The sequence below is a fragment of the Cardiocondyla obscurior genome, linkage group LG09, assembly GCF_019399895.1.
Source record: "Cardiocondyla obscurior isolate alpha-2009 linkage group LG09, Cobs3.1, whole genome shotgun sequence".
NCBI classification, from domain to species: Eukaryota; Metazoa; Arthropoda; class Insecta; order Hymenoptera; family Formicidae; genus Cardiocondyla; species Cardiocondyla obscurior.
Window position 1 is genome coordinate 2,956,547 of NC_091872.1, and position 26,350 is coordinate 2,982,896.

General features: G+C 40.0%; 1 protein-coding gene across 2 annotated transcripts; it reads left to right on the top strand.

Moving 5' to 3' along the window:
• The first annotated feature begins 20 nt into the window (after positions 1 to 20).
• LOC139105344 (lachesin) lies at positions 21 to 26,284 on the top strand. Of its 2 annotated transcripts, none has more exons than XM_070661389.1 (9): positions 21 to 156; positions 16,590 to 16,679; positions 18,347 to 18,468; positions 22,651 to 22,836; positions 23,365 to 23,557; positions 24,645 to 24,776; positions 24,854 to 24,973; positions 25,044 to 25,214; positions 25,284 to 26,284. In XM_070661389.1, exons 2-9 carry the CDS (start codon positions 16,595 to 16,597, stop codon positions 25,658 to 25,660), a joined length of 1,386 nt encoding a protein of 461 aa, XP_070517490.1. In that variant the 5' UTR covers positions 21 to 156; positions 16,590 to 16,594; the 3' UTR covers positions 25,661 to 26,284. The 2 variants fall into 2 exon arrangements, with proteins under 2 accessions (XP_070517490.1, XP_070517491.1); XM_070661390.1 differs by having other exon boundaries at positions 24,648 to 24,776.
• Positions 26,285 to 26,350: the final 66 nt, after the last annotated feature.

Sequence of the window (26,350 nt, forward strand, 5' to 3'; positions counted from 1 at the left end):
GCCGGTACGGTACGAAGTAGACGCGCGAGATCGGCAGTGTATACCATTCCATTCGACGCTGGTAGCGGTGTTCAACAGCTATGTCCTTGGAAATCGCTGCATCGCTGACTTCCGACCCGCTGCGTTGCTGAACTTGGTCGTGCGTGTGTGCCCGAGGTAAGTCACAAGTCAACTTAATTCCAACTTCCAAACCGTCGCGTTTCCCTACTTGGCGCCAAATTTCGTGCCGAGATTACGTATCCCGGGACGCCTCGTCAAGAAGACGCGTCGTCACTATTTGATCTCTGACCGGGCAAGTTTTCGATAATGTCACTTTAAGTACTTCTTCGTATTTATAATCCGCACAAGTTTTTTTTTTTTTTCTTCCCTCCCCGGCGGAGGTTAGGTTTTCTTCGCGTTGAGAAAGCGAGCGCCATTTTCGAAACCGCGGCAAAATTTCACTACTTGCTACTTATGGTGGAATAAAATTTAATTTTTATATTTGGTTGTTGTCTTCGGTATACTCTTACAATTAGCCTTTGAGCGAAGCCCTTCGACCGCGTTTAGAAAACTGGATAGAAATGTCAATAGCTTTTTATCTAACGTGAAACTTGCATGGTGCTGACGAATGTTTCACGCCGGTTCGGCAATATTGTTTTCTCTCGTCGTTATATCCGTTTTCGCAAGTAATATCGCGTTTCGCAAGACGAAACCGCGATCGAGGGCGATGGGGAATGTGGAGGGGAGGGAGAGTCTGCCGGGCGAACTGCCGAACTTCGGTTTGAGATTAATTCGGTACCGCGGGGAGCTTTGACCGGAAGCCGCGGACGCCGGACGCGGCTTCTCGAACGAGAGAGGTCCGGGGAATTGTACACGGGATCAAATCAAGCACGCATACTTGGAGTTCGAAAATTGCCCCGCGTGCGAATCTCTCAGCGACAATAATCAGAGAGAGAGAGAGAGAGAAAGAGAGAGAGAGCGAAATTATCCGCGATCGAAATGAAATCTCTTTGTGGGAAGAACGAGGATCCTTCTGGTGGTTGAAATCTTGTTCTTTTCGCCGAGAATTCGACACTTTGCGCATTCGGTATCTTAATTAAATTCATCGAGCTTTGCACTATCGGAGGTGAGTTAGACGACACGTAACTGTTGCATGCATTAATGTAATTTTATTAATTTTTTGTATTATTGAATAATCCGATTATTTTTTAAATAGAACGATTAAATGTTATTTTTGTTATACATATAACGTTTTCTGACGTAAGTGCATCATCTAGTTACATTCTGAGAAGCAGGAGGATCTAATTTATAGCTAAACATTTACTCTTATATCCCAGAGATTTACCTGATTTCGTTATTGGAAAACCCTCCCGGCCACAAATTCTGTTATCGCTGCATTCTAAAGTAATAGTCCTTTAAGAAAAGCAAATTTAGATTTAGTGTTGCGTAAAACGATCGTTACGTAGGCGTTATAACTGACTTAACGGGCTTGAAAAGAGCGAAAGATAATGAAAAGAGAGCGCTTGATGTAATTGATTTGTATGCGCGGCAAAGTTAACTAGATTTCGTGAGAAAAAACAAAAAAAAAATAAAGAAACTTTAAAAATTATCAAAATTGACCGCCTGTCTAAAAAAAAAAAAGAAATCCGTGTTAGATCGAATCGAATTTATCGCTGCCGCCTCTTCGCGAATAAGTAATTAGTTTGGAGATATTTCTGCGAAATATACTTGGCAAATTTTAAAATCATCCAAGATGGTATGCCGCATGCTCTATGTATAAGAGTGCCGGCGGATCTCGCGAATTGCAAGAAAGTAATTTCTCGGCGGAATTACTGCTGTTGAAGCTGTCGTATCCATCGGGAAGAAAACGGAGGAAGGGAGGAAGGGATACCACGCGCATTGCCAGGCTTAATGTACAATGACTATACCGTGTCGGTAGCGAGAATGTTGCGGTTAAATCTATATGTAAGTGAGAGAGAAATAGAGAGGAGGAGCGTGCGATATATGCGGAGGCTGTGTGATTCGAACTACCGCTTTCATAGAGAGAGAGAAAGAGACGGACGAGGTCGTGGAGTAGTTGTGCTAAATGGTTCGCAAACTAATGTTCAAAATTCGGGCATTGCCGCGAGATCGAGGGAAGATGGGGTACGTGGAAAGGAAACGCAGCGAGCGCACGTCTTTCTGAACGGAAAGAGGGTAAAGCGGATGAGGGCGAGAATCGTACCAGTCGACAAGGCGTATATGTGTAGCATTACCTCGCTTTAAAATACTCGCTGAAGCTTGCTCATGAATTATTAAACGGCGCCCTTTTGTCGGCCTTTAATTATTTGTCGGGAAGAAACCTCGTGCAGGCGCGAGATGAACCCTCGATCGCGATTAAGATTTAAAGAAAAAGAAATTGTTCTTAATTAAATCAAATAGGTAAAGAAAAAAGAAATTAATAAAATAATAAAATTAAAAACAAAACCCTGCCCGATACCCACGCCAACTTGATTAAGATTGCAAATCGGTGAACTTACGAGTTCGTTTCCCGCGTGAATCTCTCGCGGATAGGCATGCCCTGGGAAATGGAAATAAGATTCTGTCCATTTTTCCATGCATAGAAAGTGTCGTTCTCTTTGTATGCGCGCGGAACAGATATCTTATTTTCCGGCGGGCGATCAGAACACAATTTTCCGGATTTGCCCACACGCGTACGGGATTTTCTCCGCCCGCTCGCACAATCGATTAGCGTACAAAAAGTAGCTCGCGTTGTTTGCTGTGAAAAAAAAAAAAAAAAGCGAGGATAAGATCGGACGATTAACGAGAGCATTCGTATAGTTTAATAAATTTTTCACGAGATTTTATGACATAAATCTACCGCGCGATTATTTTTTTTAAATATTTTTTACAATTTTTTTTGTATATAGACGAGAGATTACTGCCATTTATTACATTTATTTTTCGCGTAACTGCCGCGCGACTCTTTAAATTGGCTTGCTTGCTACAGGATACATGTTCCCACGTTGTAATAGATCTGAATGAAAATGCGCTACAATGCAGCGGCTGTGCATCTTTGGTTATTTTATTGTTGGAAGAAGTATGTCCAAACCGCTGTAGCATTTCGCCGAGAACTCGGCCCGTATATATCGGTATCGGCAAGTTCTGCTCGACAAAACAAATTGCTTATACCGTCAATGGAGAACTTTGTTGGAAGTGTGTGCTTGGCTAGAGGTACCGATACTTCATATAAACCGTTTGTTTAACTTCTGAAGTAGGAGGGAAAAGCGCGGCTCTCCCTTCCCGAGATGATGGGAGGAAAACTGAAAAATTCCTCGAGGGGAATAAGAGTCGTGTCACACAAGACACACGTAGAGATGTAGAATTAGAGATAGGGGACGTTCGTAAAAATCTTGAATAAACAAAGCTTGATGAATCAATAGGATACCCCAGGTTACATTTATCTCAAATAATTCCATGTAATTGTCTACGTAAAAATCGAATAGAGACGTATGAACGGTGTTAATAAACGGCTTCTTAACGATCTCAGTTTTAGTTTTTCGATTTCGCGTAATCTAAATAAATATTTAAATAAACACAAATCTTTAAATTTATATTTTTTTAACCGTTGATCGCGTGCGCGTGTGTGTGTTTTTTTTTTATCGACGAGGATTTTCGACAGGATCAATTTTCGACAGATAAATTGCTGGAATACACGCGTTTAAATATACGCGGATAGACACGCGTTATTGCATTTTATCGGAAATATGCTTGAAAATTTTCCCCTGAATGGAGATCACAAAAAATGGTAACAACGCGACGAGAGTTTGTCACATTCCTATGCATGCATGTGAAAATCATGTAGAATTTTATATATGTATATACAAGTATGATCCCTCTCGAAAGCTTCGAATTAAACTGCCTTATTTTTTTCATCCTTGTCGGCTTCCCTTGCAACATTCTTGTCACGTTCCTAGCGCGCTTTGTACAACACGCACATTATGCACATACGTGCATAAGAGTGCCTTTCGATATTTCCAAAAGTAAACAAACTGCGCGTTTAAAAATAAAGTAAAAGAAAAGAAAAAAAAAAGATTAACTTTCTAATTTTGTAACTCGGTAACGAGATGCATTTTAAAATGTAAAATTTAACTACCCACTTTTGTACGAATAATTTCCTTCAGAAAGGGACTTTTCGGCACCGAGATATTGACCTCTTTTCGCGGTTCATTCCGCGTAACGTTTCGCGAGCAGCGGCAAAGCGGGCACGAAAATGCGGGCGGGTGAAGAGGCGACGAAAGTGAAGGACAGGGGTAAATGGACGGGTTTTGGGGTAGAGTGGCTTTTCGTTTTCGGCGGAGGTATTTGTTCCGTCGACGCGCAAACGCGCTCGCGCCCGCGCCCGCGCCTCGTAATAAACATGCCGTGCGCCCGCACCAGGTGGACTGACTGACTGATGATACCGTTCACCGGTAGATCTATGTTATTGGTTACATTTCCCGATACCGATGAGCCATTGAGTACGGAAGCGAGGAGTAATTCGTTCTGCCGAAACGAACGGTAGTAATTACCGCGACCGCTCTCCTCCGTACCATAACTCTTCCCCTCCTCCCCCTCCCCCTCCCCCCCTTCGTGGCCGATCTTTCCGCTTTCGTGCATTTGGAAATGCAAAAGTTATTTTCGCATTCCCCTTCGCACATCCTGTGCACGTTCCGGTCGTTAAGCGGGTAAGGGTCAAGCACGAAGAATCGTCACTACGGAGGCACTTTGTCAATGCGGCGCTGCGATTTAATCTCGCCGCAAAATTAAACGGATATACACGTGAAAGTGTATCATTTTATAATATAATTTTATTACAATATAAGGTACTAAATTTTTTTTTTTTTTTTAATGATCCCAATTAAGTAAATGTAAAATTAAGTTGTATAATTCTACGTCGTTCTTACACGATGTATTTTTTAAGCGTGTCGCGTACTCCGCTTTCACGTTCGCTGAAAATCACCGCGAAGAAGTACGACGATGTACGTAGGATATCTCTCACCTTCTCCGTCTCTCTTTTTCTCTTTTTGAAAAATATAAATTGCATAACGCTGCCTCACGTATGGATCGTACGATATTACCCGATAGACTTGCACTTTAAGTAAATGAATACGTCCGTCTCGTAGCTCGCGTGCAACGTTTCGAGAACATTAGAGATGCATGTATGAATAATGCTTTAATTTTCATTTATACTATACGATACGAAGTATGGAATTCGCGCGTTTTTCATTCGCGCTGTTTAAATGTTAAATGCGGCTGTTTGAGACTAATCCCTTTAATTAACGCCGATTGCATACGATTCGATATGCAACAGATATAAAGGTAAAACCGAGTCGTTAACATTAAATTACGCGTCGGGAGCACAATTCGTATCACGAGTGTGTTAATTTTTGCATCGTAATGAAATCACTCGCGTCGCGAGTTTATAAAATATTCGATATTGCAATTGACATTTTTCGACAACGGTGTCGCGGCAGAGAATTTAAATAAAAATATTAAAAAAAAAAAGAAAAAGAAATACATTGTTAAAAATGAATAAATTTCGTGATAATGCGTTTGAACTCGGGACACGAAAGAATCTAGGAATATTGAGGGGAATTTGCGAAGGGATGCGGACCAAGTCCATTTCCTGGGCAGTGGGGCAACTGTCTCGCATAAATCTTCTCCGCCAACTATTTATATTTAAAATACGTCGGCGAGCAACATTGTTACCATTACGCGTCGTTTTATTTGCGAGTTTTTCTGCAAATTTTTCTATATTATTGATACTTGCAAAACGCCGAAAAAAGAGAAAAAAAAAAAGGGAAAAAAAAACGATGTTTGCCCATAATATAGATAGCAAATTTGCAATCGGCTGCGATCCAACACTAACGAAATGTTGCACTCGCATTCATAAATACACCATATAAAATACTATGGCTATCTGATACATATAATTTGAACGTAGCATCAGGTGGCTTCGGGTACCACGTTATCTCGATAACGCCGCCGTGACAATCGAAACTACTGCCAGTTACGGCATTGTATCACGTTGTCGGTAAATCCGACGGATTAACAAAAATGGCTAACGTGACAAATATAAAAATTAATTTTACATTAGGCGTACGACAATACCACGGGATTATGTCGCGGTAACAACCCTGCCTCCTTCGGTTTTCCTGTTATTTATTAATTAACAGCGAGTAATATGTCGTTACGAATCACGTAAAAGAGGAGTTTCATACTTTTATGAGAACCGGCGAACGCGCACGCTTAAGTTTATCCGTCTAAAGTCGGCGGCTTGAGCAGAATCGCTTCTCGTTTAGGGGCAAGATTTAATATCTGCGACGTAATTCATTTGAATTAGTCGCGCGTATTAAGAACGGCGTATTCCCGCCCGAGTAATATGCTCGAAACATCTTTGTGCTAATTAAAATTGTATCGCGTGATGTTTCTTATTATCGCCATAACGTAATTAGCGCGATTGCCTCTCGAATGGAGGAGGAACGTTATAATGTTGTACAAGCGGCGCACAAAGAGAAACGCGTTTAATCGGTATCCCGGCGTATCCCGCGCTATCGAAGATAAAAAATTAACGACTCGGTAATGCGGCACGCGAATTTATTTTAATTCAGTCCGCCGTAACTGGCTCGCGCACCATTCATTTTCAATCGCGAATTCGCTCGCTTAGATCGAATCGTTGAATTCCCTTTTTCCTTCCCTCTCTTCCTTCCTCGCTCGTACGCTCCTCGCCAATTCGTCTTTCGATGCGCGTTGCAAAACGCTTAATGGGATCATATCTACCGCGCATTTGCTATTACCGCGTTAATAAATAGAATAACTCTCGTAATATAACTCGGAGCTTCGCGTATATCTCGCTCGCGCATTCCCGACAAAACGTGAAATCGTACAACGATTTCCCGCACATTTCGGATACGGGGTGCGTGCCCGCTTTCCCTTCCCGAGCCCCGCGAGCAAATCCCTTTCTCTCTCGTTCTCTCACCAAAATCGGGGTAATCTCCCTTCGCGCAAACCGATTCAGTTATCCCGTGACGAACTAACGGGTACTCTGCCTAAATCGATCGATATTTATTCGACATAGACGATCCGCGAAAGCGGATCTCTTCCTCGGATGTTCGTATTAGCGCGGGATGATTCCTTCGCCGATTTTCATCCAACATTAAACAAATATTAGATAGAGCGGCTCACATATGCCTGATGTCGTGCATTTAGTTAATTACTATGGGCGTGTGTGGAAAGTTTCATGAGATTTTTAATTTAATTTTGCTTTATTTGAAAATTATCATTTACGCAATGACAAATTCATGTGTCCCGGTATAAAATAATCCTACTCCTATGCATCGTGATAAATTAAATACATAATTTCATTATTTATAATTTAATTATTCGTTGTTTAATAATACTCTGCGATTCGGCAATCGTCCAAATCTATATATTTTCGTCATAATGGTAAAATTATTGTTTTGCATTGTCGCAAAGCAGTATTATAATACCGGATATATTTTTCATTTTTAACTTTATTCTGCGAATGCATATTTATATTTTCTTTTACGTTGTTGGACAAGTTTTTTTTATGATAATGATTGCGAACTCGTAAAGGCAGATCTGCGGGAAACGTGTTGCATCGCGTAAAGATTCAATGTCGAGCCTCGAGCGTTATCTTCATTATCATATTTTTTTTTTTTTTTTTTTTTTTTTCTCGATGACGCCTAACGGACAACGTAACGCGTATGAAGAATGCAATGTGTGGGCACGGTAGATAACACAAGAGGGTCGAGTGAGACAGGTAGTCAAAAGAGGGTGCAAATGGACGGGATAGACGCGCGGCGATGAAAAGGGGCATCTGCTGTATCTCTGTGTGTGCACCCAGCCCGCGGGGTGCAACTTAATGAGCTTCCTGTGTTGGTTCCGCTTTTAGCGCGTAACTCGACGTCTCTCGAGCACTCTCTCTCTCTCTCTCTCTCTCTCTTTCTCTCGCTCTCTCTTTCTCTCATTTATGCACCTTCCGTCCGTCATCACCCACCGTCGTCGTCGCGAGCATCATCACCACCCATCGCGTGTATCTCGGAAAACGATCCGTTCGCGGCGTTGGATGCGGCATTAAGATGCAATCACGGCGAGACGCGAATTAGCCAGTTGTCCGTCTCGAGAATTCAATTCTCGCGTCATAGATAAATTCGTCACGGAGAAAGATTCCGCAACCATTATGAAAATAATTAGCACCGAGCTATTGTACGATAATCATTAAGACCGACTTTTTTTTTTTTTTTATACAACTAGAACGAACCACGCGCACGCCTCGCGTGCGCTATTTTTTGAAAGATCTCAGTTCTAATTATCATATAGAAATTATTATAATTAATTAACGTCTCCAATTGTAATTGGCGGCTAAAGTTCTTTGATTAGCAAATATTTTCTTCATGGCGCAATAATTCGTTTAAAGTCTAGTTACTGCGAGAAAACTTTTCCTTCGCCTCTGCTTCGCGTTACTTTCTCCTTCTCTTTCGATTCGGCATTAGGTTACTCGCGCGAACGCCAATTCCTCCGTTTCACCACAATCCTATCGAATCCGCTTTGTGCGGCGTCTGGGAGAAGTAACAAATTCTCCAATTCTTCGATTCGTACTCTCTCACCACGGAACCGATTGTTCGTTACTCCGCGAACGGATGAAGGTACGGAAATCATGTATCGATTCTCGTCGAGCCACGGGAGTGTTACCCCAGCTAGCACAATGTTTCTCTCGTGTCAGTTGCATTGCATATCCTTTTAATTTCACTGTTCACCGTTCGCCAATCTTTTCTCTTCCGCACACTTTTATTATCTCTTTCTCTCCTTTTCTTTTCTTATTTTTTACATTTTACAACGCGCTAAACTGCGTAGAGGTAGCGGGCGAAATAGATACGCAACAAAGATCAGCTGGGAGAGTGGCGTTCGTGCCTCGCGCGACGTTGATATTACTACTGCCGCAATTCTTCAGGCACCCAAGCTGACAATCAAGTTACGCGGTACAGATTTACGTAGGTGGCGGATAATTGTTTTATGTAACGAATATAACGAACTAGCTGTCGACTAACGAGAGTCAGTTTCTGCGATTAGTAATCTTTACGTGGAGAATATTTATAGATTTTACTCTCTATATTCATATATTACACGAGAAACGTATCAAGTATTAAAATATTTATTTTAAATCCCCGTAAAAAAATTTGTTATTTTCCTTTATACTTGGGGGAAATATTGAAAAACGCGATAGATTACGATTCTGATATAGCCATAGCAACATTTTTCGCAAGACTCTTTCGTACACCGAGGAAGGAGACTCGTCATAGCGAACGTCGCGGCCTATGAGTCTCGTTCTTTTCTCGTTTTGTGCTCCTAATTCTTCACGAGAGCTTCGGAGCTCTCGCGGCCTCCTCACCTATTCTCGTTTCTCTCGCTTTTCGCTGCAAATCCATCACGCCGTATTACCGAGGGATCAGCGAGACAGACACATATACACATAAAACGTCGGGGCGAGCTACCACTTGACGTTTGAATACTGCCGAACTCCGTAACGGAGCGGGCCCCGCAACGAAGGGAATGTATCCCCCGATGTTGCAAAGTGCTGTGGCGGCGCCAACTTATCGTCGCTAAGCCTCTTTACGAATGTAGCCTTTTTTCCTCGAGTGACCCGATTTGTCGCCGGATAATGTTGATCGTTAGCACACGGTTGCACCCGTTGCAGTTTCGACGTGGAATTACACTTTCCGACAGATCAACTACGACGCAGTAGGGTTAACGAATATTTAATTATCCAAATCCACGCGAGATTTGCGTACACGCTCGTTTATATTTTAGCATTAACATTTTACTCGTTTTGTAATTACTAAAAAAAATCTTTCTTACTACAATTTAATTTTTGTATAAAATTTTTTTTTTCTTTCTTTGGTAATGGTAATTTAAATTAAAGAAACAAAATAATTGTTGTAATTATCGAGTTGATATTTTTGCACTGATATTCTATCGCGTGACTAGGGTATTGTATCAACGATGCAGATTCCATCGCTCGTCTCATTTCCCGTGGCTCGACTCAACACGATTTAGCGGTTGATAGAACCGCGTAAGTGAATATCGCCTCTTTTCTAAACCGATACTCTGATACTTTTGCCATTTTTTTTGGAGATCGATACCCTAAACGTAACCGAGAATCGCGACGAAAGAATCCGCGGGGGAGTAGCCTGGGGGAAGTTAGACGGGGACTGGAGAACGGCATCCTCATCTCAGAGATGTGGAGAGAAAGAGAGTGTGTTAAGGTGCCTCCCAAAACTTCGCAGACAGTTTGAACCACAATCCTCAAGTTTCATCGTGCGAGCGAATTCTCTTCGAAACCTAACGTTGCTCATGCGACAACGACGACGGCGTTTCGCGTTCATCGATAGTCGATCGTTATTTCATAGTGTCTTTTGCATCTAAGGTTGTCACGTTAGGCGTATAGGCAATCTAAAGAGAAAGAGAGAGAGAGAGAGAGAGAGAGAGATGAGAAAAGGAGGACAAGAAAAGCAATTCGAGTTCCTCACGTCGCGTTCACACGTCGTTCTGACGCCTTCTCTCATGTCGCCTTGGGCGATGGTCAACCGCATATGAATGGCGTGACGTAAAGTGTCTAAGAGGTTTGACAAATACGTATAATCTATCCTAGTAAAGCGGGAATAGTTGGTGGAAAGACTATGACGCCCTAACGACTGTGGAAATTCATGTTTCCAGAACGAGAAGTTATTTTCAAAGCGGGTTAGAGAAGTTTTTTTTTTTTTTATATATACAATTATAATTATATATATAATTTAATGAGAGATGCACTTTGCGTAAATTATACGATCATGACTATATCGAGATAACGACCAATATTTTAATTTTTGTAATATCGTATGACCGAAGAGTGACGTGTATCACTGTTAACGATTTCGGATTTATTCTTTGGTGAGTGACACGCGTGTCCGGCAGAGACAATGCATAGCGTTAGTAGGGTCGTGACGCGGAAAAGACGTTAAATATTCGTACATATTATTACCAGCACGCTTGCACTAAGGAGTTCGGTGGGTATATAATAGTACAATTTACCTTGTCTGGTACATTCTGTAGAACGGAAGTATCACTGGCACGACTTGTTACGATTTGTTCCGCGAACGACACGAAAACCGAGCGGAGATATCCTGCTGACAAAAGTTAGGCAATAAGAGATAGTAAATTAAGTTTAACAGTATAAGAACTGTGAGAGGAAGCGAAAGGGAGAACGGAGAGGGTGTCTCTGACTTCGGGAAAACTGGTGAAGGCAGACGGACATATAACTTCTTTTATAGGAACTTTCCTTGTAACGTAATTAGCAAAGTAACTCGCGCGGCGATATCGTGAGAGAATATTTATTTTAAGCTCGGCCGAGGACGGGAAAGTTCGCCGGCAAATTCGCCTAAACGTGGAGAGAAATTTAGAGATCACGAATTCGACACTGGCAATGTTCGAAGTAGGAGTCCACTTCGGATGGCAAATTTTTTTTTTTTTTCCGCGGTGCATATGACGTCGCGATTTTATTACGTCTCGCAGTGGCATGGCATTATCGAGATTCGCTTTAACCCCTGAATTTTTCACGATATTTGTTAGTCGACCTTTCGGCGTATTTTATTCGGTGATAGTAACGTAACGTCACGCGCACACAGACATTAATATTTTTTTGTACCATAAGTCTTTCTCGTAACTGTAAAATTACTGTACATAATTTTGCATACGCTATAATTTTATGCATTTTTGTGTAAGAAATTAAAAAAAAAAGAAAAAGCATTTTAATTTATCTCTAATTAAATAATATAAATGCGAGAAGTGCCATTTGTTAATAAAATTATATTTGTTGTTTTAGTTATAGTTGTACTTTTTATTAGAGACATACGAATGGCACGTTAAGAGAAAATCCGATTTTTGCTTGCAACGTTAAATTAATATGAATTTTGTACATTTTTGTCGCACATATATTTCGTTGGGTTATTCTTTATTCAAATCTCTACATTTCCAAATAAGTGAAATACACGAAAATTAATTAAGCATTATCAAATATGTATTGTTTATGGTTAGGATATATTCAGTTTCACGCGCTATGACATGTGCATTACTATTTTCTTTTTGTCAGCTGTTTAAATTATTTAACGAGAGAGCGTCACGAGAATTCTATGCACATCTCTATTATAAGTCGTGTATTGGATCGGAAACGAGACATTATAATTACCTTCATAATTATAACAGGTTCTATAATCGGTAGTACAATGCATAGTTAACGAAGAAATTTAATATGCCGCGATGTGCTGGTTCGGTTGTTACAGTATTACGGCGAATGTGTGGTTATTGTACAAAAGTTTGCTAGAACGAGGGAGAGAGAAAAACAGAAAGGTAGATACGTGGAATTCGATCTCTTAAATGCATGAAATCAGTCGCGCGTGTAAAGATTCGTTATTTATTTTAATTATCGGATCGTAAAAAAAGTAAAAGAAAAAAATCATGACAGGTAACAAACATCTTTCCGCAATTATTTCGCATCTCCTTACAATTTGACACGAAAGTGAGTTGTCGTGGAATAAGAGAGATTTAATTTATGACGAAAAAAGATTTGAAAAATAATAAAAAAGGTTTATCCTTTTTACAACCTTTGAGAAATTGAATCGAACGGTACGACAAATCCCCATTAAACCCTTTTGCAATTTATACCGTCGACAAGCGCGTACTGTGCCAGCAGTAACCGCGGTTATGAAAATCCCTTGAGTCACCTCCTAGAGATTCACAACGCGCACCTTATCAATAATCAATCACTATTTCCGAACTCTGTTACATTAACGAAAGTTACGATCGATCGAGAGACTAGGAGAAAGGAAGGCGAAGAAGTAGAAAAACGCGACGGGTGTAAAAGAGAGAACAACAGAAACTTGCCCTTCTTTCGGATCAAATAAAGCAAACGGACGCGTACGCTAGTTTCTACATTTGGAAATTTTATTGAGAAAAAAGAAAGTACTTTTCTATCTTTTTTTCTTTCTTTCTTTCTTTTTTTTTTTTCAATAAAGTGATATACATCACTTTCGATGAAGGGAAAGGAGTCGATAAATCTCCCATTCACAGACGTCGAAGGAATGATTGATCAAATTTCTTTGTTGCGATACGCGAAACTGTTCCGGCGGATGATTCAAGAAAATGCATTTATCACTGTTTCACTCGCGGGTAATATTGATGGACTTTTTTAAAAATTAACGCTTGAAATTGTATATTTGTAATTAGTCGAATCGTCTGCCGAGGCCCGCGGTATTTGGATACTCGACAATTCAAGTAATGAGATTGACAACTTGATACATTTCTGTCTGTTATCAGAAGTGCGTGTCTAACATAAGAGAGAGAGAGAGATACGATTACTCACTATGTCAAACTTTGATCTATCAGGAATCTGTATCTATGTGAATACGTCGCGATGTTTGTCGATTAAATCAGTCGATTGCAATTTCCGTAATTATCTCAAAGAAATTAGTAACAACTAATGTATGAACAAATGTAATGACGCGCGTGCTGTGCAATCTCTATAATTAAAAAAAGAAAAAAAAAAAGACTTGAAAAATTATTTTAAATTAGTAAAATAATAATTTAATTGTGTTAAACGAGGATTAATATGTAAAAGTCAGTCAACTATTTGCCTCGCAAAATAGCATATGGTTTAATTTATCTTGCGGTTAAGACAGAACATATTCTATTCTGGTGGAAGGGTTGAAATTCAACGAAGAGCGATCTTCTCGTAGAACTCTGGATGTTTGCTTCTCTTCGCGGTTAGATATCGGGAAAAAAATAGACCAGCGGTAGACTCTCACTTGAAATGATTAGCCGCATGCAAAACGGAGAGGTTTTCAGAGAAGAAAAGCGCTCGCCAAGTGCACGTGAGAATTGCGTTGAGCAGTTGCGTAAGTAATAGTTTTGTTGGCAAATAAAATAAACGTGATAAACCGAACGGATGATGCGCCGGGCTTTTACTTTTCCTCCGCGCGCCTTAGAAATCGACCGTAGTAAAACGTCGGGATGGGGAAACAGAAACGAGATTACGAAATATAGCGAAAGAAAACGGAAGAGATAAAAGGCGAAAGTTATACCCTTCGTCTCTCGACTTTGCATTTCCTTCTCGATCGGGAACATCTCGCAGTCGCTAATACTTGTAATTTAATTTGATTAAAATAAGACTGAGAAAGAAATGTCTGTAAAACTTGAGGAACATAATTTTAACTAAACTCTTTTATAATAAGCAACAAATTTAAATAGCGTACGTATGAATATTTTATTAATTTTATTTTAAAAGGTTTGTCCGCATATGATCTAGATTGTAAGTCGTAAATGTAGAAGAACATTTCAACTTTAAGTATGTCTACGAATCACTATATAATTTTTCACATATGCATTAATACACGCGCAACGAACATTTTCGCTATGTAAATCTAATAATGCGGACCCATATCGACTTTCCAATTATCAACTTTCCCCATACTTCGAGAACTCCTAAAATAGTATCAAGTTTCTTTAAAACCTATACCGTTAAATTATAGAATATTTTTACGTAGAATATTTTTTTCTCAACATTTTTCTTTCGTGTCTTCTTTCTTCGTAAAACTTTTCGTAAAACTCAGCATTAAAGTGACTAAAAATTACGCATGTAGATACTATGCGTGATTACACGCATACCCGCGCAGTAATTAAAAATTATAGGATTTAATCTTTACAGTGATTAATTAATTGTAGCTATAAATAACTGTGTTAAAATTTTCGTATCGTATTGCGTGTGTGTGAACCTAACCCTTTAGGTATGTACTCTCAAATAAATTATATTTACATCTATAATTTTGAATTTATATTAGACGTTAACGGATACGCTTGATTATTCATTGGAAGGAAATAGTTGAATGTGCTTGCGCGCATACTAGAACGCTAGGTACCTGCATTGTTGTAGTCAAAAGAGCTTTTGATATCCTGACCACTGATCGGTCTCTCAAAGAGATATTCGACGTTTACCGCCCTTTCTCGTAATATGCGATTCCACTTTCGCATTTATAACGATATCCTCGTGCATGCTAAACGTGCACTCGCGCTAAAGCTTTTACAGGATTCAACGTTGTATCATTGGCGAACGCAACTTATTGTTTTGTAACATTGATTTCGAACTTTTTATCTTAAAAAATTTTTTTATCTTAACATTCTTACTTTGCATTGGCGGTTAAAATTTTCTTTTTTTTTTTATAAGTGTAAACATTTGTTTGTTCATCTGTCCGCGTATGGGCAGCGTGGAGTAACGTTTATATTGAATAATTGGAATAATGAAAAGCCGCGATATTCGATCATTTATTAATAATATACTTGCATGTTGTTAAATTTAGCTTTTCAATATGAATAACATGTTATGGGTACTAAATTTTAATTGTACAGTTCCAAATGACCTATCGCGCCTTAATTAGCCAAAACTTTGTTAATCCAATTACGTCGTACGGTATTAGGACTGGTGGGATTATTTTTGAAATTTTTGATCATCGAGATTCACACGAGACATCGCTCGTGTGAAATGGATCGATGGATTAATGACTCCAATCAGTAACAATTGACTGCAATGACTAATGGCCGCGATTCAATTAAATGGATGTATAATTGTGAATTAATTCCGTATTGCAGTATTTATTAATCGCATATAAATTTGGGATATTGTTATATTGATTTATTAAAGGCTTCCGTTTTGAAATTCGTTTGTTGCATTGATTTGGATAATATTACGACAATCGTAATCTTTTTATAACGGTGCGTTACATTTTACATCTCAATATGTACGTATCATATATATTTAATTGATGCGATAAAACGCACGTGTGCATTTCCTATCAAAAATTTTCGTATGAAATATAATGTGAGAGATTGTTTGCAAATGTGAGGGCAAGGCTGGCTGAAATCATAAAGAGCGTTTGCGAGCTTTGAAGTGAGGGAAACTTTCATTTGGCCCGACAGAGTACGATCGTTACATACATATACGTACGGAGATGGTGCACGCATCCGCGCGCACGTGCACCCCCGAGACGTGGGGCGTGCGTATCGCGAGAGGGTGTATGGCACTGCCATTTGAGAGTATTATTGCGGTGCTGGCCGGTCGGCGACGGGCGAATGCGAGATATATCAGGGGGTTGGCGTTTATGTGGCGACCAACTGTCGAGTTAATATTCACGCGATTCGGGGTTGACCCTCTCTCCTCCCCCTCGGGCACCTCCGTTCCGTATCCTCGTTCCGAGCACGCGTCGACGATGTCGCGAAATTCACGATTTCAGGCTCAACCTCGACCTGCCTCTTCTCTCACTTTAGTTGTCTCGCCGTAACAACTCCCTTGCGTACGTCTCACGCGAGATATACTATAATTATTATGCGTATATTTATTTTATGAAAATTCTAATAATTACAATTCTTTTTTTTTTTTTCTTTTTTTTTGTAGATGAATTAGATTTGTGACGATGTATGTGTATAAACGTATACACTTAATATAATAATATTTGGAGTAATTTTTATTGGTTTTCTTGTTACAGTACGTATGGCGTATGGCTTACCCTATGGCATGGCATCGCGGAACTTGGCCCTGTGCGCCCTTATTGTCGCCTTCTTCCACGTTAGTCTTGGTAAGAGTCGAATATACCGCTTTGGCAAGGTAAGCATTTCCGTGACGCGCGCAGATCCCTGTGAGAAACAGAAAAAAAGGGGGGAAAATTGTCCGAGGTAGTTGCAAGGAGAAGCAAAAGTTACAAGTTTTTAATCCGCACGAAATGACAGAATTCCCTCCTTCCCTTCTACACGGGGATCGCCGCGACTGGTATCGTGCCCGTTACTTTTACGCCGCCTTTCTTTGTCCCAGTTACGGTAAGAATCAAATAGAATTCTTCTCCGAAGACGTCGCTATCGCTAACCTTTCGCGTTTCCGCGAGAGCTTAAAAAGAATCGCCGCTTAAAAGAAGCAAGAATTGCAAAGTTGCGCGTTTCGCCAATTCCCTTTTCCGTCTTCAGCGAACGAAACGAACCCGCGTTCTGTATATATATGTTATTTATTTATTACCGTTGTTCGTTTATCGCTTAACTGTAAATTGCGAAATTTTCATGGAAAAATTAAATCCTTAATGTTAAACTCGTAAAAATTTAAATAATACACTTAATTAAAAAAATAAATAAATAAATAAAAAAAAACAAGAAAAAGAAAATTTAAACGGGCTCGTTATTTTTTCTAAATTTAATCTGCAAAGCACATTAATTAATGTAGATGTTAGGTTTTAATTTTCTTATTTGTTTAATACTTGATAATTGCTTTTAAATTTGAAATGACGTTCTTATTGTACAGTATTGTAGGTACGAATCATAATCGTGCATAGATCGTCAAGCACTCGATTCGCACGTGCGGGCTAACAAAAATATTACTCGCTCTTTAGGGTAAGCTTTCCACGCGATAGATCATGATAGATGATGATTACTCCACAAGTCAGCGAACTTTCGCTCAACCGTGTTCCACATGATTAATAAACACTCCGTTTCTCGCGAAACTTTCTCCCCTTTCCTTTGTGCTTGCGTGATCGCTTTAAGTCAAGTTAACCGAAAAGGATATGGGAAGAATGTCTTTTTTTTCTTTCTTTTTTTTTTTCCTGTTTCACCTATTTCGTCTTGTTATGGCGAGAATGATCGACCCTGCGTGAAATGTGACGTCGAATTGGCATCCGCCACGCGAAAACGCAAGGGATAAATATCGTGACGTGCAAAGCTTTGCGGAGTCCATAACAATTTGACGCGGCTAATCAACACCCCATTATACGACGCGTTAACTGTTCCGTCTATCGCATAATAAATTTTAAATACATATTGAACAATTCAAATACGACACTTACTATATATTATAAATATATATTATATACGCGTTTGTCGAATAATTAAAAGAAAGAATTAAAAGATAAATTAATTTTCGTCTGTCTAACTAAAAAAAAAAAAAAGATTAACGCTCTTTTTAGGTCACGAGCGATATAATCGCGACGTACGGAAAGAATTATGATTATCGCGCGGTGACATGGTCGCTCGTTACATGCGCAAGTAATCTAGATTAAATTTCGCTTGCGCGGCGCGCAAAAAGGTGATGGCCATTCTTGTATTCGGGCTTATCCAGAAATTTCCCTAAACGCGCAGTTCATACATCATATTCGTATCGACGCGGCGCCGGCAAGTTGGCCGCGCGGCGGGCTAATTAAGGATTAACTTCGCCGATCGTTTTACCCGTAATCGCCGGCGCATAATTGCTAATTGCATAATTCAGGACAAACGCCGCCCAAGTCCGAGGTCCTGCCCGAATTTCTGGCGCTCTTGGAAAATCACACGGTCACCCAAGGTCGCGACGTCTCCTTCACCTGCGTCGTTAATCATCTCCAGTCTTACAAGGTAAATGTACTCGTGCCGCTCGCGCGCGTTTTGTAATTAGCTAGTCGATTAGGGCCACCGCTCGAAATAGTAAGTAGGGTGGCCCGGATCGTATTTTTGCTTAATATTACCGGATGCAGCCTAGACGGATTGTATTGCCAAGTAATCACGTCGAACTGTGTATATTAACCCGCCCGATTGTTGACTGCGAATATTACCGGCGCGTGCCATCGTTCGAGTCATGGTCATTTCGCCAACTCAATTACGAAGCAACGTGTACCTAGAATTTGATATTTCATTTACTTTAAAATTATGTTCTCTAATAATCAATTTCTGCTTATTTGTTTGGCGAAAGACCAATTTTATCGGATGCGACACCGGGTATTTCAGCTATTAGCGAAATATTAGGTACGTCACATCGAAAGGTACCTTTGCGCATAAAAAGGTAAACCTGACTCTCGTAAAAATGTCAGATCGTGCGATCGTATTTTTTGATCGTTCTTTCTTAAACTCCTAAGGGAAAAGCCGCGAGCGACACTACAAATGTCGAGATGTTTTCCTTGAGATCTGCATAGCGAAGCGATGCAAATCAAGCGAACCTCGAGGTATTTGATGTATTTTCCAAAGACAGAAAGACAAACCTAAAAGAACGTATTGAAACAACGGGAAACATTGTTTTCCTATCAAAACTAGGTATCTATTTCGATCAGTCTAACCATACGCGTTATTTTTCATTTACCCATACAACATTCCACAATATACTGTAACGATTGCAAACACGCCAAGACTAAATGTTAAGAAATTCATTACAGGAGATAAAAATTTTATCGCGCGGGGTCTTTAAAATTTAGTTTTACAAATATGCTTGAGATAAATTAAACGTTAACGACAAACTTACAGATAAATTAAGTACAAATAAATTTTTTTTTCTCCTTAGTATTACATTATCGTTTATCATCATTTTTTAACTTTAATAATTAAATATTCCGGATGGTAACCCCAGATCGAGGTTCCGTTCAAGCGCACATAAAATTAGCTGAATAATTCAGATTACTTAATATGATTACACTCGCGAGAAATTTAATTTTTTTTATCGCTGATTGAAAGCTGCATAAAAATTTTGATTGAAGGATATATATTGATTCCACATTTATCGTCGTTGCTCCTGAGAGTAATATTTGCACGTTTCTTTTTCCCTATCAATTTTTGTTAGCAATTTAGCTGCTGTGTCCGCCAGGTCGCTTGTTCTTCGCGATTGTTACCCCCGTGTCAACATTGACCGCGATTTAATGCGGAAAACGCTCTCGGTGTATCTACAATCGCCAACTTGTGTACAGCGTTCGTTCGGTCCGTACGCGGGCGCCTGAATCTCTTCTGGGACGGACCCTGGTCGCGAAGTAATTCACTTCCGAGAAGAAGTCCAAGTTTTGATTGCGTGCTCAGATCGCGACAATCGTTTCTATCGCGTTTCTAACACCGTCGGAGCGTGCTCGTGAAGATGCCCGCCCGTCTTGTCGCTCGCGGCTCGACTTCTCCGCCTCTCTTTCCTCACCGAAAAGAGAAAGGAAACGACGGAAGAAAGGATATAAATCAGATCCGCTAATATAGCGTCGCTGAATAGCCCTGATTTTTACCGTCGACGCTTCTCCTCCTTTTCGCCCACCTTTTTTCCCCGTGAAACTCGTGCTGACTTTGCTACGCCGTTTATACGTCCCATGTACTCGAACCAGAGAGCGATCAGGTGGAAAACTATCAGGAACAGGCGTCATTTATCCCGACAACCGGCCCAGCTTTTTTATTTTAAATTATCCCAATAAATGCAACTCTAACGTCTCCAATAAATAATTAAAATAAAAAGAAAGCCGGAAAATGAATGAGGCTTTCCATACGTATTCTACGCACTTTTTTAACGCCGTTGCGATCACGTGTGTTTTGCCAAGTCAGACACTTTAATCTCAACTCTGTTAAATTTCCGATCAGTTACTCTGATAACATTTACCTTCTTGTTTCATTTCCCCTCTCGTTTAGATGTATTGTTGACGCAGAAAGAAATCTCACGTGTGCGCATACAAGATATTATCTTTCCACGCTGATTTTTTTTTTTCCCCTCTCTTCCTCCGCTTTGTTCAATCATGCCCACTATGCACTTTTACGTGCCTTTTACTTTTATTTTTTTTACTCCTTTTTACAATCTGCCCGTACCTTACTTTTTGCGCACGCAGAGCAAAAAGACAGAAAATTATTTGCGCAATAATAAAAGAAAAACAAAACCAAATTTGCAACAGCGGGCTGTAAAAATGCGTTTGTTCCCGCGTTAACGTACCTGCATCAGAAACCGTTTAATTTGCCAGCCGCCCGGAACTCATCGTCGCGTTACACATCTCGTGCATCTTGTGACATCTAATCTCAGAAATTTAACCCTTTACCGCAGTCCCATGTAATAATCGGTGCAGCCGTATCTGAAACCTCCGATGCTATATATCTCGACGGGAAGCCCGGCCTTGTAATTAGATTCGCGTAGCGTTACGAATTGATTAGGCCTCAATACTATATTAAACGAAAACTAAAAAAGAAACCCCCTTTTCCTCAAAAAAAAATAAAAAAATAAAAAAAGAAAAGAAAAAAAAGAATATCCTTTTGCAAATGCGTATGTAAATATGATAAATCTAGGAAATGCAATATTATCTTGTATGTCACTTCTGTATTTCACGTGGATATCTAAATACATCTAAACTTAGTAGCTGAATGCCACGTAATACCTTCGTAAATGCAACACCCTGAGACGCAATGTCATGTAAACCGCGCCCGGCGTCAGACGTATCGGATATCTATACTCTGTAGGGACACCTGGCCGATTGCTCTTGATCCGCGAAGGATCACACGGAGATTCCGGCGAGGGTGGGCTGTCGCAGCGAGTGCTTTGTTTTCCAACAGGTAGATATCCCCCTTTTCTTTTACGCATTCGTGCACACTTAACGTATTATACAATACTGCATACAGTCTATTACATATTTAAATTTCCATTGCCGATCGAAGCGCGGCGACACGGGCTTTTGTCCGTGGTTTAAAAGCCCTTTTTATCCCGCTCAATGGCTTCGCCGCTGTCTGAAATATGACAGATCGGGCTGCCGACCCAAGCCACGGGAGAAGGAGACCGTGAGCGCGAAATAGGGTTGTAGCAGCGTAAACCCGAGCGGAATTTGAGAGTGCAAACCCCCCAATGCCGCGCCAGCGTTTCGGTATGAATACCGATAAGCGCCTTTCACAGGCATCGTGATGCTTTTTAAGCACCATCTCGGCACCGTACTAATGAAGAGTTGGCGCTTTTCGTTGACTCGATCTCTTCCCTTGAGAAAGAGCAAAAATCTTTTTCACGGCGTATCCCACGTTATTTATCTTTATAGCATATTTCTTTTTTTTTTTTTTTTTCATTGTCGCGTAACAAAATCTTACTACAACCACGCAAGTCACTTTTTTGAAGCGCTTACGTATATTCATTATCTTGTTACTCATTCTTACGTCAACTATCAAGAGTTTTTATTGATGTTACTATTTTTTTATTTTTTTTTATTTTTTTTTAATTGGCAAATATTATATAAAATTATTACATATATAATTTAAAGAAATATTACTCGATGTATAAAGCGTATCGGTGCTTTAAGTATAATTTTTTAATTAAGTTCTCTGTACTCGCAACATAGTTTTAAGACGTAGTAATTGAATTTAAAGACGGGTTTATTATCAAAAGTATTTGACTTTCGTAGAAAAGTCCCTATCGATCTTTTTACTTATCAATTACTCGAATATACATTTATGACTTGCTGCGTGAATGCCAATATAAAATATTGGCGATTATTTACGAACAAAATTAAATGTATATTTTTCAAATATCGCCAGTGATACGCTGGAAACATTTCGATATTCGATACGATACGATTGACGTTTATACAAAAAAAAAAAGTAAAAAGAAATGGCCAAAAAATATTTGTACAACGTATTGGTTACCGCAACATTAGCGAAAATACTGATGATTACTTATATGGAACATATTTGTTAGACGTTAGAGATTGGTTACGCAGGAGTTAGTTAATCAGGTGCGCGATACGCTTTATTATTACTATTTCAATCATTGTTGCGTGCCTAAATGTGTTGGTCTCCGTCTCTATATGGACGCAATGAGCACCTTTGTCACGTCACGCGCAGGTTGCCTGGATAAAGTCGGACTCGCGTGCGATTTTGGCCATTCACACGCACATGGTAGCGCACAACCCTCGCTTGTCCGTCACTCACAACGGCCATAACACATGGAAGCTGCACGTGACTAACGTTCAGCCGAACGACTCCGGCACGTACATGTGTCAAGTTAATACGGATCCTATGAGGAGCCAGGTCAGTAGAGCCGTTGAACATTAGCGCGACAGTAGTCACCGCCGTTCTCTATCACGTTCTACGTTGCCGCCGAATAGGGGAGGATATGTCGTTGCAACCCTCTGTACAACGCAAATGCCGCGTGAATGCAACGTATACGCGCCGCGTACGTCTCCACAAAACGAGGAACGAAGAGAACACTCGGGTCGCAAAGTAAATTATTTTTTATTAAGTTAGTTGGAGCAGAATTTTTTTTTTTTTTTCCATTTCTTCAATTTTCGAACCGGCAAATGAAAGGACAAAGGCAGCTAAATTTACAGAAATATCTACTTAAATTTTTAACGGAATGATATCAAGTATTATAATTTAATAAAATGTATATTACCGATTTGAATGCCTCGAATGTGTTAAAGCTAGATGTTTCTTTTTTTTTTTATTCTTTTTACGCTGATTTTCAAATTAATTCAATTCTGTAAAGTACAACGTTTAATCGCTGACGAGATTGGTAGCCTCTTCTTGAATAATAACGAGTGCAAATTTTACGCGCAGACTGGTTACATGAAGGTTGTTATACCGCCCGATATCATGGACCTGGATAACACCGCGGATATGCTGACCGCCAGGGAAAACGGCGATCTGCTGTTGCGGTGTCGAGCAACCGGCAATCCGGAGCCGTTGGTGATCTGGCGACGAGAGGATGGCCGAAACATCACGCTGAGGAATGAGAACAGCGTTAAGCGAAGTACGTTGCTAAATAGTTCTTATGATACTTTAACATGCAGAGAGATGAAACAAAGCGCATCAAAAAGAATAGAAAGAAAAATTCATATAAAATACGAAATAAAAACGTCTTTTTTCATTTTCTCCGACTCGTGTGAAAAAATTTTCAAGGAGAAAAAATATTTAATAATGTATATTTTTTTAGTCCACGTACGTGAAACGCAAAATAATTAGCGTTGACAGGAGCGCGTTAATTATGCGATCATTATCAGCCTGAAAGGTACAATACGCGGATAACAATAGAAATCCGTGCTCGATTTGATTAGTTGTTAATTAAACGATGATCCCTACATTATCGCACGAGAGCGAGATGAACGTCAGTCACGATTTTAAATACTAAAAAAAAAAATTTAATTATTGTTTCAAGGAATGAAAACGCGGAGCGCGTCAATATTGCCGAGATTCGAGTAACAATTATAATAACTAACTGACTAAATAGATAAAAAAAACCGCATTCGGTGATTAATCTTTAATTGATTCGCAATTCTGCTCCCGTGTGATTTTCGAGATGAAATATTCTCCCGCGGGCGGATCAGTTTTAAAAGAACGACGGGGTGAACCCCCGCCGTTGGTGTCCCGCGGAAAAGCAGCCATCCGATTAGCCTTCCTGACTGTGAGTGATGGATGTTGACTTTACATATATTTCCTCTTCGCCCCTTCTATCGACTCGCGTATACTCGATTGCAATATCCAGGGTGTACATTGCGTCGCGAGTGTTACGCCGCCACCGTATCTTCATCCCGCCAGAATGACTCCGTCTTCTCTGCGCCGAACCCATTACAGTCCCGATTTTATTGTTGTCTCGAGAGGCTCTAACTCTCTTAATACGCAATGATTTCGAGCTCGCGTTCTATTTATTTTATTTCATTTTATTTTATTTTTTTAAAGAAAAACCACGCGGATAGATGACGTAGCATATTCTTCGCACAAAGGAGGAGTGATATTTGAGAAATAATCGGTCGGTACGGATAAGGATGTTAGTGAGAAAATTGAGAGTGTCTGTAAGATATCTGGATCTCTCATCCTTTATCACGTCGAAAATGTTAAAGCAGCGCGTACGTTTGAGGGCGAGCAGCTTGATCTGCGGGCCATTCAGCGACAGGAGATGGGATCTTACCTCTGCATCGCGTCGAACGGAGTGCCGCCGTCGGTCAGCAAAAGATATTACGTCAACGTCCGTTGTAAGCGAATGCGTCCCGTTATGTAGTAGTAACTTTTGCACAACCAATTTGCGCTAATTGCATCTTTCTCGTTAAAGTCAAACCGCTGATTAAAGTCTCGAACCAGTTAGTAGCGGCGCCCGTTGACAGCGACGTTCTCCTTCAGTGTTACGTCGAGTCCTCGCCAAAAGCTCTCAATACATGGTATAGAAATAATGGTGAGAAAAACACCGGCTTTCGTTCCATTTGCACAAAACGCTGGACTATCTCTAAAGATACTTATTTCAGGAATCAAACTGCTCGCCGGTGAGAAGCATAATATATCGGAAGTAACCATCAACGACTATGCATATCAGCTAAATCTTACTATCAGACGCCTTGACAAATCTGACTTCGGCACTTACACGTGTTCAGCTGAAAACGCTTTCGGCAAAGCAGAAGGGTCCATAAGATTACAAGGTACAGTAGGAATAAACGTTTGCATAAATGAAAAATAATTGTCTCGTCGGTTCAAAAATGGATTTACAGAACTGCAGATATCTAAACCGACGACGGCCCCGACGCAAAATATTCAATTAATCGAGAAGCATACCTGGCGCAAGCAGCCGGAGAAGAAAGGGAAGAAGCACTACGTGCTCGACAAAGCAAAATCAGACTTGACCTCGAAAAGTGTCGGCTACACCACGCCGATGACTAGAGGAAATTCGTCGAGCACGTCGTCGAATGTCGCAAACAAGTCGAGAATCTCTTCCGCGTTTCCGGCCGCAGCCCCGGCACCGGCCCCGGCACCAGCTCCAGCACATTCCGCACCGACGCAATTAAACGGCCAAAACGGTGCTACGTCATCAGGATTATGTTGCATCACTCTCACTGTGATCGTCTTGATGACTTTAATTCGCAACTGAAACAAACACTTTTCCGCGAACGAGTGGAATCGTATAATTACAACGAATTTTCATTGCTGAAAGATGCACACGGTGGAATTACGATCGTATAATCGATATTAAAATCTTTTTTTTTTTTTCAGATTAATTTTTGTTCAAGGATAAGACGAACGTGATTTGAAGCGCGAGGTATCGAAAACGCCAGTACTTTGCTGTAAATATTGAGACATTTTTATGACAATAAATGTAGTTACGTCTGAAAAATAAATTAAATTACGAAAAAGTATTTGAGAAGTAGATAATCACGCTGAAAACGATTTCAGATGTGATGCAACGTTTATAATCTTTTTTTTTTATTGTTCATAAAGCGATAAAATTATCGTTTTAACATATTTCCAACTAGTAAGCTTTTTGAAGTTTCCATTGGTTTATTTTATTATCGCGCAGTTAATAGATAAACGTATCAGGATACTTGAAGGGTCCATGTTAAAAATTGACTGAATTCGGGGTTTATTGGTCTTTAGAAACTGATTGAATTAAATTCATTCGTCTCTAGCAACAACTATATTAAACTCTAATGAGAATATGACATGTATATATGTATGACAATAAATGTTGTTTCTACTATCATTCGCGAGCGCGCTTTTTATATCTTAGGATGTCCTGGCGCTCTGATTGTGAGATTAAGTCTACTTTAAATTAATAATTTGC

Coding starts and splice junctions, on each gene's coding strand:
- LOC139105344 (XM_070661389.1), top strand. CDS start 16,595: ATGGCGTATGGCTTACCCTATGGCATGGCATCGCGGAACTTGGCCCTG. Junction 18,469..22,650: donor ATCATCTCCAGTCTTACAAG/GTAAATGTACTC, acceptor CGTCACGCGCAG/GTTGCCTGGATAAAGTCGGA. Junction 25,215..25,283: donor AGGGTCCATAAGATTACAAG/GTACAGTAGGAA, acceptor ATGGATTTACAG/AACTGCAGATATCTAAACCG.